Source organism: Acanthaster planci, linkage group LG14 (genome assembly GCF_054643075.1).
Source record: "Acanthaster planci isolate LZ-2023a linkage group LG14, COTS_SCS, whole genome shotgun sequence".
In the NCBI taxonomy this organism is placed as follows: domain Eukaryota; kingdom Metazoa; phylum Echinodermata; class Asteroidea; order Valvatida; family Acanthasteridae; genus Acanthaster; species Acanthaster planci.
In genome coordinates this window covers 5,439,628-5,456,927 of record NC_141790.1, presented here as the reverse complement: position 1 = coordinate 5,456,927, position 17,300 = coordinate 5,439,628, and the positions used below count along the sequence as shown (strand labels likewise).

The 17,300-nt window shown below is 42.5% G+C and overlaps 2 protein-coding genes across 2 annotated transcripts in view; one reads left to right on the top strand and one right to left on the bottom strand.

Annotated features, from left to right (window-relative positions):
- lipt2 (lipoyl(octanoyl) transferase 2) overlaps nucleotides 1-17,300 on the top strand; it is a 447,804-nt gene that overhangs the window by 219,103 nt on the left and 211,401 nt on the right. The window lies entirely within an intron of this gene.
- cog6 (component of oligomeric golgi complex 6) overlaps nucleotides 1-17,300 on the bottom strand; it is a 204,723-nt gene that overhangs the window by 88,509 nt on the left and 98,914 nt on the right. Inside the window, 1 exon segment of the mRNA XM_022242307.2 lies at nucleotides 4,763-4,827. Within this exon segment, the coding sequence (XP_022097999.2) occupies nucleotides 4,763-4,827 (65 nt within the window).

Here is a 17,300-nt window from a genome sequence, read left to right as displayed (position 1 = left end):
TTCCACTTGAGCTGTGTGGTGTTTGAACGAGCCGTGGCTAGTGTCCTCTTCCGCGGGAGCAACTGCTGGGAGGCCAAGCACTTGAATCATGTCCTGCTGAAGAAAATGGAAGCGACCCTCAGATGGCCCTCACCAACGCAGAGATGCCAACTTTTCAAAAAAAGGGTAATGCTATTGCACTTCCAGTTCCGGTTTCCCAACCAATCCTAATTTTTTGGCGCAACCCTAACAATTTTCATCGGCAAGTTAGAAAAAACTTTAAAGAAGTTTTCAAAGATCCTGTTGTCATTTCTTTCAAAACATATGCCTGCCAACAACTTCTTTTCATGGCAAAACAATTGTATTTACCTGAATAGCATTGTGCAAAAGTGAATTGTAATTAATTGTTGATTATATTTCCGCATTAATTCTGGTAAGTGTTTATTTTAATCACTTTTGTGGCAATTTTTGACAACTTCTGTCCAAATCATCAGCACAAAAATTTTGAAAAAATCCTTACCTACCAACCCTATTTAATCAAAAGAACTTTTCTTGGCCTAACTAATGTGCTTCTCTGTGTCATAAGATCCAGCGTGGGCAGTATTTATCAAGACACAGTTACATGCATTGCAAAACAAGTAAGCTTCTCCACAACAAGACTTTTCAATGAAGGTCCATTTTTGTGGTGTATTCGTCCCTGAACTTCAGCCCACTTGTTGCCACTGTGCAAAACAAGTCCAGTTGCTCACCAAATATCCGAGAATCAAATCCTCGACAATCCTGACAGTCCTCCACTCCGGTCTGACTTTTAGCGAGATCCTAATGTTCGACACATGTGTGTACGATATCAGTACTTGTCATACCTCTGTCTTGGATACATTCTGTTTATTGGCCCAGAATGATCACATGACTGGGTGACATTTCCGCATATTGCACTCACAGTGAGACATCTCATTCTACCAACGGTGCATGCACACGTTGCACACGCGTACGTGCACGAAACACTTCGAGAACCAACAACTGTGGTCCTTTAATCAGTTTTTAGTCAGGTATCCATTATACATTTTGTGCATAGGCTACCAGGGAATTCGATGATTGCGCTCGTATAACAGACTCGTTCCCGTCCCAACAGTGCACTGGTCTCACATTAGCATTTCGGCAATTAACGAAAGGGAGGGGAGAGTGCATTAGCATTTTGCAAATGATATCTTTTAAATGTACATTGATTGTGCAGTGTTACAGTAGGCGTGGTCAGCGACAGCACCGTGCCCCACTCCGATGGAGAAACGCCTGTTTGATGTGACCCCAGTGTGACCCCAGTGTCATCAAGGCCTTGCAGCCGAAGGGGGCAGAAAGGGCTGATCTGCCAGGAATGTGGTCCGAGGCGGTGGAGGCCGGTGGTGGTTTATCGTCGAGGCAGCAGGCAACGGAAGTCACGGCCTCATTGATGGATAGGAAGGCGGACATCCACAGCTTAGCAGTAAGCTCCTTATAATAGGAGCGGTGCCTCTTCTTCTGCAGAATTCTTGGCTCAAGCCTGCGGTGGCTTGAAGTTCTGGTGGCTTAATAGCCTGGTAGGCTACGCGGAACCTGAAAAAGGGTTGGCGGGTCTGATGTTGGCAGCTTTTACTGGCGGGTGCTGGGGTGTCACGGCTCAACGGTGCACCAGGCAAGGTGGGCCCTCACACTCAGGGGGAGCCAATCCTGCATGGTGACTTCAGTATCTGGGTGAGAGGGAGTATGCACAGAGACCACTGGAGTAGTAGTCTTCTTGGCCGATGTCGAATGGCAGGTGGTGCTCTTCAAAGTCGCTGGGGGAACGCTGGCTGGAGCACTGCATGGATTCCTCTGGGCCATGGCAGTCAAAGGATGTGGCATACGATGATGGTAAGATAGACACAGAAGAGGTCTGATGGGGTACTCTCTTGGGAGTCCCGGGTGGCTCGCCAGGCCAGCGATTGACCAAGGAGACAGGGTCCTTGCCAGATCCTGGCCGTGTCCTTGCTTAGGTCTTCCACAGTCTACCAAGGTGCTTTCCCGTCAGCTTTGTGGGGTTGAATGAACCAGGGGCCTGGCCAGATCCTGGTTGGAACACCCTGGATAACAGCAAGGTCTTTTTCTCATCTTGGTAGCCGGAGAAGACAGCGACCCCCCGAATTCAACCGGCTAAGGCCTGTTATTTATTGGTAAGGTAGACCAGGAATAAACCTTGTAATACAGTAGATAATAAATAACTGCTGAGTGCACACAAGAAAAACTGAAGAAAACAACACAAAATATACATGATTGAATCTCTTACCAACAAATGGGTGAAATCAAAGTAACATTTTATTCCCAAAGGAAGGAAAGGTGATCAAACTGACGCAGAACAGTGTAGCAAAAACGGAAAACTTGATAAATCGAAGATGCCTCGAAAGGTATGTCCATTATTTATGGCACTGAGAAAAGGACGATCATGGCAGCATGGCTGTGTTACATTGTGGGAGGCGGGGTGCACTACAGCTAATCAAATCTTTTCAATGAATAATAAGAGGTGCATGGGAAATGTGCATATGTAGTGACTGTTTGGGTAGGTAGAGCACAGTAGACTCTCGGGGATGGCGATGGTTCCCATCTCCAGGCACTTGATTTTCATCAGAGTTAGAAAAATGTGCCAATGTGTGGATAGAAACTGCCGGGGGCAAATCAGGAGGGTGACCCAAGGTTTGAGGTAAGTGCTGTTGGTCTGGATAAATCCACCCAGGGTTATGTATGGCCGACTGGGTGACACTGGAGGCAAGTTGTCCTGTGCCAAGTCATGTTGTGTTCTGGGAACATTGGTGTGGGTGGATAGGGTGGCACAAGGGGTATGGTATCTGCCTGGAGCGCGCCCATCTTGCGGGATGTGATGACCCGTGTTGGGGGCGAGCTGTCCCATAAATGGGGCAAGTTGTCCTGCGGGAAACCCGCCTGGGTCATACGGCCAAGAACGCCTTGAAGAAATTGGAAGGAGACACTGATTCCAAGCATTTGCAGTGTTTGGCCCAGTGCGAGAACTGGTCTGAGGACAATTCAGATGGCAACAGGCTGCAGCACTTTTTTACGGTGAGACTTCCCTTTCTAGGCCTAGTGACTTAGTGACTGGGCAGCTCTTCCAAGGCAGGCAGACGGAAAGCAGGCAGGTAGGTGGGTGTGGGGTTGCATTGTGGAACAGAACTAACTGGCGGATCTTTACCCATTTGGGACCTATGGGCTGTGTCCATTCAATAGCTCACATTGGGCATGTCAGGGGCCTTGGTCACAGGAGCTCAAAACTAGAGCTTGTCCTGGAAAGGCAAATCTGCAGGGGGGAGGGGTGCCCCACTGGCCCTTGAAGCTTATGACTGTGGTCTGATGTTGGCAGCTTTTACTGGCGAACTTCTTGGTTGTCAGCTGTTGTTCCCAAAAAACAGGTCCTGGGTGATGGGGTGAATTCTGCCGAGGAGGGGGTGCTCCCAGCAGATTCACATTTGAGGTTTGCCCCACGGGAGGATAATGCCTCCCAACCTTGTGCTTCTACAGAGGATGGGGGTCCCATTCCACAGGGCCCACAGTGGCCCTGGCTGATCTCCTCTTCATGGATCTTTCCATTACAAGTGTGTAGAAAAGAATAACAAAATCCATACTTACAAGAGCAAAAACCAAGAAATGAAAATACAGTATAGAAGACAAAAGCAAACTCTACTCTTTATTAAACCAATGAAATAAATACAAGTGGATGGAGGATGGTGGAAATAAACCTGAGAAAAATGACAAGGGAAATTTTGTGATCTGATAAGATGGTACGCCACATGGCACTGGGGGTAGCCTATTGTGTGAACTCTTAGCAGATGTATTGCGCCCTCTAGGGAAATATGCAAAGGTAGTGACTCTACAGGTAAGATTAACGCAGTACACACAAACACACACACACACAAAAGGGGCCATTGTTTTCTCATTTACAACATTTCTTATAAATTTTATTTTATTTGCCAAATCATCTGGTATTAGTACACAATATCCTGATCAAGGAACATGCAAATTATTTGCTACATGACATATTATACAATATGTGCATAAATCCCAATTATCTAATTGGTGGATCGTAGATTACATCATTGGATTATTTGTTCCACGGTAACCACTGATAGAACTTCATGTCACTTGACTGGTTCCGCATTTCATATATTATTTCCCAGTAAGAAAGAGGATGGGAACCATCTAACATTGCATGGTGCTACCAGTGGGTGGTGCTTCAGACACAAATCTATTTCACAAAATGGCGGCTGTTACTAAGTAAGGACCATTTGCTCTCTTAACAGCAGAGGCGATATTGGAACTTAAAGGAGATGCTGACATTGCTAACACAAAGAGACAAGCGACAGTTCCTGTTCTGCTAAATGCTCAGATGAATTTGCAAGACAGACAAAAACATCTGCTGAGATAGTGGTTCCCAACTAGACAACTTCTTGTTGCAATTTCACGGACTGACAGCGGATAAGGCACATTGTAGGCCTACCCAAGAAGATCAGCCTATGGGATCCAATTAAAGCAGGTACTTTATAAACATTCGTTCAATGGTAAAAATAATTTCTTAAGGCGACAGATGACATGTTCCACACTTGAAATGACATGTCATCTGTTACCTAATGAAATTACTTACCATTGCACAAATATGAAACATTCATTATTTGTACAAAATTCCATGCTAATGAAACATAAAATGACATGTCAAACAGGGTAAGTGGCAAGATATCATATTATTAAATACTTGATAAATACTAACCTTCAGTGGCCTACATACTCCTTCTGTAATATGCCCAAGAACATCCTCGATGTCACTTTTTCTTGCTGTTGAACAAGCAAACCATTGCAGACAAATCAAAACAATGTGGCATCTTTGTATCATATAGATAATTGAAGTCAATTATTCAATCATGATTACTATTGCAGTGTTGCTCCTTAAATAAAAATCAGTTGGAAATGTAAAGTTTCATGGACCACTCTTAAAACTCTCAGACTGTCTAAATCCTGAAACAAACAAGACACATTGCATAATTTGTAATGCAAAACAAGCAAAGTGGCGGGAAAAGTATAACAAGGTATGAGTGAAGTCAATAACACTATGGCAAGGATTCACCAGGCCCACGCCAAACTTGGAGAGGTGTCAGCATTGTCCTAGCAACAGATCCTGCAATGCTTCAGTATTGTGTGTCCAGTGTTTGTAGATTGTGCTGTGTGTGTCGCTCATGTTCGTTGTATACCCAGATAAAATGTGTACGGTGAGAACTAATAAATAATGCATGATTCCAAATAAATATTTATGTCGCCATGGTCTGCATCATTTGGATGTTCTAAGGATCGTCTTCTGAACCATGGAGTCATGCAATCTAAGCCTGTGGATTTTAAAATGACAAAATATACGCTTCTCTTATATCGGTTGCAATCGGAAGCTTTGCAAATCATGGCTTCGCAAGCTTGCTTAAATTAATAAAAACACAGATGACCACATTTTGGGCCGGCGGTGGGCTCCAGGAGCAATAACCGATATCTCTGCCAGCAGACCGTAAGTTTGAGCTTACTGTTATTATTTTCTTGTACAGTTTGTATCACTTAGGACACTGAATGGCAGTTATATTATTATCTAAAGATCCTTACTCGTCTTAATGATATTTGGACAGTGAAAATTATGTTCTACTACAAATCTTCCATTAAATTCCCCTCATCCCCCCCCCACAGTAGTGTGGTACGAGTCTATTAGAGAATTCTTATCTGAATCACCTACTTATGCGTTATTTCCCAAATGCCAGTTAGCTATTCGCTAAAACTTAATCAACTGCAGTGCACTGTCACCTGCCACAATGCAATGTACATGTATCATTGCCACCATATTTGTCCCTCATTTTCAAAAGCATTCCAGTGTCATAGCCAGAGTGGTGAGGGATGGGAGGGAGTACATGATTCAGGTAAGTATTCTCCAGTACACTTGTACCACCCTACTGTGGGGTGGGGGAGTCTACTGTGTTCAACTTACCTGAATCATCTACCAATGCAGAACAGCACTGTTTACCAAACATGCCAAAAGAGGGTCGGCATGGACACACAAATCTTAGGGTCATGTGATAAATTCTATTAGATACAGATCCTGACATTTAATATAAATCACACCTGACCAAAGGGTACATGAAAACACTATAATATAAATTGTGAGGTTTAAATGACATTAACCCACAAAGGATGCTAGATATCTTGCAGGTGGACTTCACCAAAATGGGATTGTGGGACTTTGGTATTGCTGATGTAAGAACTGTCCTGCAGTGGACAGATTCTGTTTATAAGATGCCTGCCAGGGGACAGGGAATACATGTATATATAGAAGGCAATTTCCAACATGCCGCTTTGCAGATGTCAGCAATAGGCACACTTTTGCAGTATGCCCATGATGTGCGCATCATCCAAACAGAGTTTGAAAATTACCAACATGAGGCCAATTTGTACTTATAAATTTGACATTGGTTATTGCATTGGGCAATGGTATCACATGTCACTAGACAAGGGGTTGAGTTGAAGTCAGGAATTGTACTCTTGGTCAAATTGTACTCTTTGAGTTCCTTGGTCCCGGACATATCCCATTTTTAGGGTAAATACTGACTGGGTTAATTCTTGGTGAAGTGTCTGCTGAGTATCTGCCAGATTGTTTGAAGTGCCTGGATTGCGGGTGGTCAAGAGATTCATTGCACTGGCCACTGCCCAGCTGAGAAGATGCCGTGCATATTAACATAGACAGGTTAGGCAAGTGCCACCTAAGCTATCACTATTTGGCAGCATCGCGCAATTGATCAACTGTTCTGCGCCAAGAACATCCCATGGAATCAGGATCAATCCCATGGGCTGCGATGTGCTCTGTATGCAGAGCCATGGCCAGCAGCAGGCCAACATTGAAACTGCAGGTGCATGATGAATAGAAAGTATGTGACATGTGTGGTATGCAATAATCCTCCCATTGAGCCGTGGCTTGAGCAGTCTGCTGTCATCAGTGGATTAATGCTGTAAATGTATTTACTGTAACATTAAAATAAGTGTACTTTATTTTCAACTTATTCAGCACTAAACCATCATTTTCAAAGAAAGTGTTACAGGTCAGAGAGTATGGACTTCCTAGTTAAAAAGAATTATGATCAGCAAATCATGAAGTCATGGCCTGACACAACTCCTTTTCATGACCTCCAGACTTCCAACAAGGGAAGGAGATATTTGTGGGGCAAGCGTTTCATCATCGATATCTCTTAAGTTATGCTTTGTTTAGACCACATCAGTTGAAGATGACAGGAAATTTTATGATTTGTAATAAAACAGGCACAAGGATTCTGCCTCTCAACAAAGAGAAGGTGGAAATTTACTGAGGAACACAAGAAGACTTTGTAACCGTGAAACTTTTAAGTACCCAATGTTCAAGTTTTTCCCTTTTATGTTCAGCCTACTCAGCAAACAGTCGTTATTAGCAGACTAGGGCCATTACCAAGAAGACTATTCAAGGTGCTGGTTTTGGAACCACATTGCTAGGCAACAATACTACCACATCAAAAAGTGTTAGACTGGGAGTCATGAATGGCTTTCAATTTCTTTTCCAGATCTGAATGAATTTGTTGAGCGGTTCCAATTGATGCTTATAACACTTTTTGCCTGAATCTTTCTTTGGTGTCAGGACTTTAGTCCTGTTGTTTTAAGGTGTGCGATTTCACTCCCACGCCATCACACGCCTAAAAGCTTCCGGAGAAGTGCAAATAATTGCATGTCTGAAACCATCCGTACCGCACTCATCGACATGAGTTTACTTTATAATTATGCTTAGCAATTTGTGAGAAAAATGAAACAAAAAGAATCGAACATTACGCCTTCCTAACAATTAGTGATGACAGAATCATTTTTTATTCTCCCCGCGAAACAGTTGAGTGCAACAGCTCTGTCAGTGTACAATCGTTCAGCACACCCACGTCACACAGCACTGCAGCAAACATTGCTGCATGCGTAATGCTACATACACTAGACTGTACATGGCTTTACGTGCTTCTATATGTCAAACACAGTGCCACGAGATCCCACCACTTTTCAGTCAAATTTTCCCAATGAATTCCCTGATTATCCCAAGTTTTTCATAGAGATGTCTGTCCTGTAAGTTGTTCCGATTACAACAATGGCATTTTTCATAAAAAACTTGGGCTTTTACTCGCATCTGCACGAAATGATCTCCAGAACTCATAATCCTTTCACGATGCAGGCTCCCGCGCCCTATGCGTTGTGAAACAACTAATTCCTTTAAAGGGACCAGACCAGTCAATCATGATGCACAACATTGTGCGATCAGCCACGGAGAAATCATGCCAAAGTGGATCGCAGCAGATTTTTGTGTGCAGACACGTAAACATCCTGATATTTCCCAATAAACATTTTTAGTGTTATGAACAGAAATAACTCACAGGAGGGAGATCTGGCGAAGAGAAACCTCTGGAAAATCAGGAGATTTATTTGAAAAATTTAATGGAGAATTGGAGTGATCTTGTGGCTCAGAGGAGCTCTGCATGGTCTGTTGAGGCTGCTATTAACCACTTCGGACCGGGACATTTTTCAACGTTGAGGATGCTGGGCCGGCATGACTATCATTTTTTCCGTTTTCAAAATCCTTCAACAATTCATCATTCCATTTAACAGTCGTTTATAGCCGCACGGAGTAATCTTCAGGCACTTCTCTTAGTTGACAGGTGACCTTCATTGATGCCCGAATATTTCAGCCAGGCCTGCAGCCTTGTAAACAGAGCCCAGATTGTGCGGTGTTATACAGCTGTCTTTTGTTCGCGAACCTGGCTCAGTGCACTGCTGACCTCTTTTCAATAGGGGCCAGATTAGCATGCAGTGGTGCTGTGTGGCTCATCGCTGCGGTGGTGGAGAGCTTTTGTCCCCGGTGGTAATCCGCTTGCTCTAAATACCCCAAACCCTGGTATACGGTTTCTAAATAACGCTGGATTATCACCACTTTTGAGAGCAAAAAATGCCGGTCATGCCCAGCAGCCTGGTCTTTTGTTCGGAGTACGGTCTTTTGTTACAGGGCCCTGTTTCCTTTGTCCGAGTTCAGAGACCCCGGCCACACATATAAACCATACGGCTCCAATCCCGGAGTCCCCGACTGGTAGTGGTTAAGGAAAGGGCATGATTTTGTGACTGTCATAAAACTTTGAATCTTTTTACATGTATTGGATCTCTTCAAGTTTGCTTGAAGTATTGGAGCGGGTAGGATCTAAAACTAATGCACCTTTTTTTTGTTGGTTTTGTTGATTGTTTATACATGTATGTTTTATTTTACTATGTCTTGATTGACCCAAGGTTTTGATTCATTTTTCAAAATCGCAAGGACTGAGAAAGTAGATTGAAAGTCAATGTCTTGAGTGCCCAAAGGGACTATAAATAACACTGATTCTGTAGGAAGGAGTGCATGTCCTATTCTAAGGCTCGACAATTGTTCTTGTCATTCACGATTGGCGTTGGACAGGGCCAAGTGTGCCTGAGACTTTGAGCCAGTGGTTGTAACAAATTGCAGCAACAGCCATCCATTCAGAGTTACCGCTGATTATGACTCTATGAAATGTTGCGGTTGGCCACCAACAAGTTCAGAGGCGGGGGCTGGTGCAGAGTAGTGTTATTTACGCCATCCTCCAAAGCAGGAGGCACATGTCTTAGTGCAGAACTTTAAGCGCATCCACATGGAATACAGTTGGGTTAGAAGAATGTCTGGTGAAATGAGGAGGTTGGTTTAAGCTCCCACTGAAGAGTCTGAGTAGGTTGAAAAGCGTGTGTGGGTCACACAAAAAGAAGGTTTTCATCAGTGTTGTAGTCAAGACCACTTTAAGACCTTCACAAGACCAGCACATGACCAGCACATAAATAGATGGCGCCCTTCATGTGGCAGCACTACTATTTTTTTTTGGCTCTTGATTTCCAATAGTTTTATAGTCAGTTTTCTTATCTCTAATGTTCGTTTTTTCCTTTATGTTCTACCATCACTGCACCTGTGAGTATTTCAACTGAATGTTCTACTTACAATTATCACCAAATTTGACTGGATTCCACTGATTTTTGGTAATTGAGTTTTCTCGGGAACACTGACTGTATGACTGCAACGTGTATATATGCCACACCCATTCAGTCTGAATGGCGTTCAATACATTTCACTACCCACATTCCATTTAGGCGCCAGTTTTTGTGACTTATCTTGAAGGGCACTTCATATCCATGATAGACTGAGCCACTATGTATCGGTTTACCAGAGACTCTTTGTGAAACACTGGAAATCATCTTTTAAAGCATGAAGAACAGGATTGACCAGGAAGTGTAGACAATTATCAAGCAATCAGGCATAGGGAAAGTCACAAAACGTGGATGCAGAGCAGGTAGAGACAAAGGATCATCAAAAACCACATAACTGTGCACCGTCACTATTTTAGCCATTATACCCGTAATGTCTGTCTCGCAAACCTGTCCAAATTGCCAAGGATAGAATGTGAAAGTCAGACCTGCCTGTTTTTTACTTATGCAACCCACGTTCTCTAGTAAACAAGTTTGATGAATTCAGATCATCGGACAACCCACATGAACAGGCCCTCATCGACCATCTCTTGGACAATATCGACTATGTCAATACCAATTATCCTTGAGCTGGATCACTATTTTGGGTGACATTAACCGGATTGACACGAGTCAACTCTGTGCAGGAACTGAATTTACCCAAGTCGTTAAGCAGCCTACCCGCAACGCAGTGATCCTGGATAAGATTATCACTAATATATCAAAACATTATCACACTCCGGAAACCTGCTCCCGTCGGGGCAAGTGATCATTCTACAGTCCTTTGGTCAGCAAATGCAGTTAAGATTTTGGGACTCGAAATAACCAAAGACTTAAGATTGAACACTCATGTTAAATCCATTTTGAAAAAAGCAAACTGAAAGATTCATATGGTAAAGACATTGAAGCATTTTAAAATTCCATTGCAGGACATGGTTACAATTCATTCAAGTTATATCAGACCCATAGCTGAGTATTCAGCTCCCACTTTGCATTCAGGGCTAACTGCTGGAGAAAGAGAAATGCTCGAAAAAAATCATCGTCGAGTCTGTACAATTATGCAGGGCGGGCAGTACACAGACTATGAACATGCACTTCTTGCCTGCAACCTCAATACTTTGGCTGAAAGCAGGGAGCAGATGGGCATGAAGTTCTTTGAAACCCTTATCGCATCTGAACACTTCAGCAGTTGGCTACCCCAAGTAGAAAAGAGATGCATCAGCGAGATATTAGAAATTCTGACAAGTTCTCCTTGCCTTTCTGTAGAACAAGGCAGTACCAAAAAAGTCCCATAATGTATACGACTTAGAAGTGGAATGAAAGTCATTGATATGGTGTAATCTAGGACTGAACTACAACTCATATTTGTTACACAATTGTTCTATTAGTTAGTTCTATATTATTAGTTCTAGGGCTATTATTAGATCTATATCTTAAGTATTGGCTCTTTTATTGGATGATATTCTATCGATACTCCTTTTTACCAGTTTTAACCCCCCTTCCTCTCTCCTAACATTCTCCCTCTTCCCCATTCCTCTCATATACATTATGTTCCACATCCATCAACCCCCAATTCTGTCCATTTGTTTTACTTCCCAGGTTCTCATAATCATATCAATTTGTACATTCTAAATGTTTTTGTTTATTTTATGACTGCTAGTTTTTATCATTTATGTATTGTTCTTTGTTCACTTTTGCAATTTGACAATGCTTTGACTTTGCGCTACTTGGATTTATTTTTATATTTTCTACACCCTGTAAATCTTTTTAATCTCAGTGTGTGTGTGTGTGTCTTTTATGTAATTATTCTGCAATTCCACCACTGGCGGTGAAGGAATGAAATAATAAACCAATAATAATAACAATAATAATAACACAAGACCTCTAGTCTGAAGTCAAGCCACAAGCTATTTAAATGAACTGCAACAAAAGCATTCCTTTGTCATTGTTCACCCTATTAATTGTGACTGGTCTTGAGCCTGGTCTTGTGTGTGGTCTTGTGATGGTCTTAACTGCAACACTGGTTTTTTATCTACGGGTTGTGGGTGGGATGCATGTCTAAGTGGGAGAAATTGCTCCATAAATCGGTCAAATATATACATCTTTCCCAAGGAGTGAAAAGCCATGTAGGCAGGACTTGACATAAACAAACCTCAAATGGTACTTCAACACTTCTAGGCAGATGGAACCTCAATTTATAGTTGTCAAAAGTAAGATGTGGCTGAACTGCTCAAAGAAGACCCCACATTCTTCATACAGATATAGAAGCCTAAACCAGTAACCGGAGAAGGTCATATTCTCTTTAGATTGGTTAGTAGAGGTTTGCCAAGTTAAAGCCTTGGCCAAACGTTCCATGCTCTCGGTGCAGGTTTCCTCATGTAAGAGTTGTGGGGAGACTGAAATTCAGTCTGTCATAAGACTGTACATCATTTATGATGCTTAGACTGTACACCATTTATGATGCTTAGTAAGGTCAACAAGATAAGCTTGCAGGTGGCAACTCAAAAGCTTGTATCATACACCATTGGAACAAACAGATTATCTTAGAAGACTGTCGTTGTCAACATCTAATAAAAACTGTAGGGGAGTAGGAATTCATTGTTCCATGCAGTGTAACCAAGTATTTTCCTATGAACAACCAGTGGGTCTCATAGATGGCATGGTAGGCAACTAGACACTCCCTAATGCACATACACCCTAATGTATACAAGCAAATCAGGCAAGCACCCACACAGAAAAGTGGGATATTTACTACACATTTATTTTCTCAGATGACAGAATAGAGAAAAGACAAGACTGTATAGAAAGACAAACTTATTATAAGCTCAGTTGATCAAGAAACACAGGAAGTGAAACAGGGATGCCGAAACATCGAGACATATTATATACACGTCCGTGAACTATGGCGCTAAGAAAAAGGATTACGATCATGGCGGCAACGATCCGTAGATTTGTGACGGATGAGGGCGTACAGCAATTGATTAAGTTTAAGTGAGTGGTTAACTGGCATTGGGGAAATAATGCATTAGCAGGTGATTCACATAAATTAAACACAGTAGACTACAATGGCCGAATGATTTGGACTTGATTGTTTTGGGATTAATGTGATTGTTAATGGAGATCTTTGTTGCAATACATTACTACTTTTACATTGCACGGCCAAGTAAGTGATGTGCACACCAATTTGGGTGATGATCCAATGTTGCCTTGTACACATATGTGTTTTAGAAAATAAACTATGTGATAATGTCATCATTACATCACAGCAATTCAGCAGATAAAAAGAATAAAATAAGAAAAATTACATGGTGGCTTTCGCAAAATTAAGGGCTTGTCACATGACAAGGCATCCTTATCACATTACCTCTGGATAGATTGGAGAATGAATCTGGGTTAGTGAGAGGGGCTCTCTTTTACAGAGAAGAATGGCTTTTCATATCATGGAGCCACACAACATAAAGGAAAAGTAGGGTTGGTAGCTGCCTACCACTGCAAAGGCCACAGGAATGCTTGTGTGTTTTTCTTCCACTTGGCTAGGGTTAAGTTCAAGCTACACTAGGCTGCAGTGGAGGGGCCCCAGATCTGGTACTGAAGGCAGAACTTTATCACACTTTGGGGGAGGAGGGAGGCAACAGTCCCTGATGACAGGCATACAATATTGCCACAGAAGGGACTAAGGAAATGGGAGAAAAGAGTCCCCCACATACATGTGGGATGAGTCTGCTAGAGAATGCTTACCCAAACAGTCAATATATATGCAAATTTCCCATGTGCCTATTGTTATTCGCAGACAATACTTGATCATCAATGGTGCAGCCTGACCCCCCACAATGCATTGCACGTGGCCGTGTTGTCCTTCTTTTCAAGAGCAACTCGGGTTGAAGCCAGAGTGGGGAGGACGAGCGGTTGAAGTTTGGGTAGGTATTCTCTAGCAGACTCGTCAATACCCAAACAGTCAATACATATGCAGAATGCCATTGGTTGGCTACAACACATGCACTGGAAATTATGAGTACAAATTCTTGAAATGTAAATGATAGACTTACGTATTAGAGTGGGTCAAAGACCAGACTCATCATAATTAGGTCATTAGGATGACTTGCCGTCCGCCTGGTCTGCAGGAAGTCCCCTTGACCTCTGTGCGGCTGACAGTAAGATCGTCTCACCATGTGCAGAGTCGCTTTGCAAGACATCCATCAGATAGCTAATGGTGAAGGTCGCTTTGCAAGACATCCATCAGATAGGTAATGGTGAAGGTGGCTTTGCAAGACATCCATCAGATAGCTAACGGTGAAGGTGGCTTTGCAAGACATCCATCAGATAGCTAATAGTGAAGGTGGCTTTGCAAGATATCCATCAGATAGCTAATGGTGAAGGTCGCTTTGCAAGACATCCATCAGATAGCTAACGGTGAAGGTGGCTTTGCAAGACATCCATCAGATAGCTAACGGTGAAGGTGGCTTTGCAAGACATCCATCAGATAGCTAACGGTGAAGGTGGCTTTGCAAGACATCCATCAGATAGCTAATAGTGGAGGTCGCTTTGCAGGACATCAATCAGACAGCTAATGGTGAAGGTCGCTTTGCAAGACATCCATCAGATAGCTAATAGTGAAGGTGGCTTTGCAGGACATCCATCAGATAGCTAATGGTGAAGGTCGCTTTGCAAGACATCCATCAGATAGCTAATGGTGAAGGTGGCTTTGCAAGACATCCATCAGATAGCTAATGGTGAAGGTGGCTTTGCAAGACATCCATCAGATAGCTAATGGTGAAGGTGGCTTTGCAGGACATCCATCAGATAGCTAATGGTGAAGGTGGCTTTGCAAGACATCCATCAGATAGCTAATGGTGAGGGTGGCTTTGCAAGACATCCATCAGATAGCTAATGGTGAAGGTCGCTTTGCAAGACATCCATCAGATAGCTAATGGTGAAGGTCACTTTGCAAGACATCCATCAGATGGCTAATGGTGAAGGTCGCTTTGCAAGACATCCATCAGATAGCTAATGGTAAAGGTCGCTTTACAAGACATCCATCAGATAGCTAATGGTGAAGGTAGAGGGAAACTTCTAACACACAGCCTTGCAGATGTCTGCAGTGGAAAGCCCCTGAAGATAGGACCAAGATGTAGTTACCTAACCTTAAGCAATGGGCCCAGATGTAGCATTGACTTTGTTCATCAGGGCATGATGGCCAGTCTGCGTTGGCAAATTTGATGACCAAGACTATCTAGCAGGCAATGGTGTCTCTTGCCGCTGGGCGATGGGGCTTCGTGGTCATGAGAAATACAGTGGAATGCCGCAATATTACAAACACAACAGGGTCCACGTTAAATGTTCGGTACAGTGACGTCCACTGTATAGCGAAATTAACTGCCGAACATTTTGTTGTCATGTTGAATATTGCCCTCTCTTGCCTAAGGGGGTTTACCAGTAAGGCCTGAAAATTTGCAGACTCCAGCGGATTTCCCCTAGGAAGAAATCCTGGGGGAAGTCCGCTGGAGTCTGCAAATTTTTTTATTACACAAAAGAGCACTTGACAATGACGACCGTACGAGGCAAGAGTAAACATGAATATTCCATTCATTCCATGTTCAGAATGCCCTACCCAAATTTAGATCAGGTCATTTAAATATCAATATCAACAGGAAAGTCCGTGATTGGAACGGCTGATTCCATGGCCTGTCTGTACTGGAGAGTCTGGCCAATCCGCGACTGGAACAGCATGTTCATTATAATGGTCGGCTATAATGCTAATCTGAGTTTGGAACTCCTGATATAAATGATTGGTAGGTTCAGTGATGATAGTAGGCCCATGCGACCAGTTGAATGTACATGTACTGTACATGTACCTGTACATACATGTATATGTACCCGCAACTACACAGTACCTGCCAGACCCTGCAGAGCATGCAGTGCCACATGTGCACAAAATACACTCACAATCGCCTGTTCTGAGCAGCCACATCCTGGTATTGCACCATGCCCAATGAATGTACACATTGTGATGGAGTCTTCTTTATTTGTCAGTTGTAATTTACAAATCGGTGCTTTATTTTGTGATGTGTGATTCCAAATGGTTCCTCGTAATTCCTCCGCCATAAAAAGGCTGAATTGTAAACTGTTTGGTGCCCAGTAGAATTCATTCATCAAAATAGGGATCATTTATTCTTTTTTTGTATTTAATTTTTTCATGTATGAACATTTGTGAAATAAGAAGTTTTGTTTGCATATAGTAATAATTACTTTCTATGCAAAGTGATTTAAAAATATTTTATTCACTATAAGCTTTCCCGACATTGTTTATATAAAAATAGGGTTTCATCTCTCTCCTTAAAGAAAACGGAAGAGTCTGAGTCATGTGATTGTGGCTGACTATCCAGACCCACCTCATACGTCAACATGCATCATGAATGTTTATAAACTCATTGGCATTCAGGCAATTTGCTTACGTGCAGTACATCTTCAAAGTAAATATATGAAGACAGAAAACCCAAATATGGACAGATCAATATTTGTGAATGAACCTGCAGAAAAAGCAGTATTTTTTTGGACTTGCAGCTAAAGAGCTGCATTCGTATACAATCTTCATGTACATGTAGTGGAATGTTTGCGACCCTTTTTGACAGGAACTGTACATTGACTGGTTGCCGCATTTCCCTCATGCCTTCTTTGGCAACAGTTCAGCCCGGCAGGAACCAGTGTGATGTACTGCGCACATGTTTTCACCACTGCAATTTGTAAATGCTCATTATAAATGGGTCGTCAACAATGGTTTTTCATGCAACAGAGTCACAAAAACCATTTGTTGTAACAGGAATTTTGTACAATGCGATTTCGCTTAACAAATTTTCCCCTCATAGCAACATGCACCTTTTCACCAGACCAGACTTGTGTTTATTATAACCGGAATTTTGTTATGGCTGATTTCATAATAATGACAGTCAACTGCATTAAAATCTGCAGAAAGAACGTATTATGTGAATGTTTCTCTGAGTTGATCATTTTATTCCAGCATTGAACGGTCTGCAGAAAAAACACAATATGTAAATGTATCTCCGAGTCGATCGTACTTTCCAACATTGTCAAGTCCGCAGAAAGAATGCAGTATGTAAATGTCTCTGTGTCTCATGATGTAGTTGCTCTGCAACAATAGCATCTGGCTGGGCCAGCTCTTTAACTCGTTGCGTGCTTGAGTGCGCACGGGT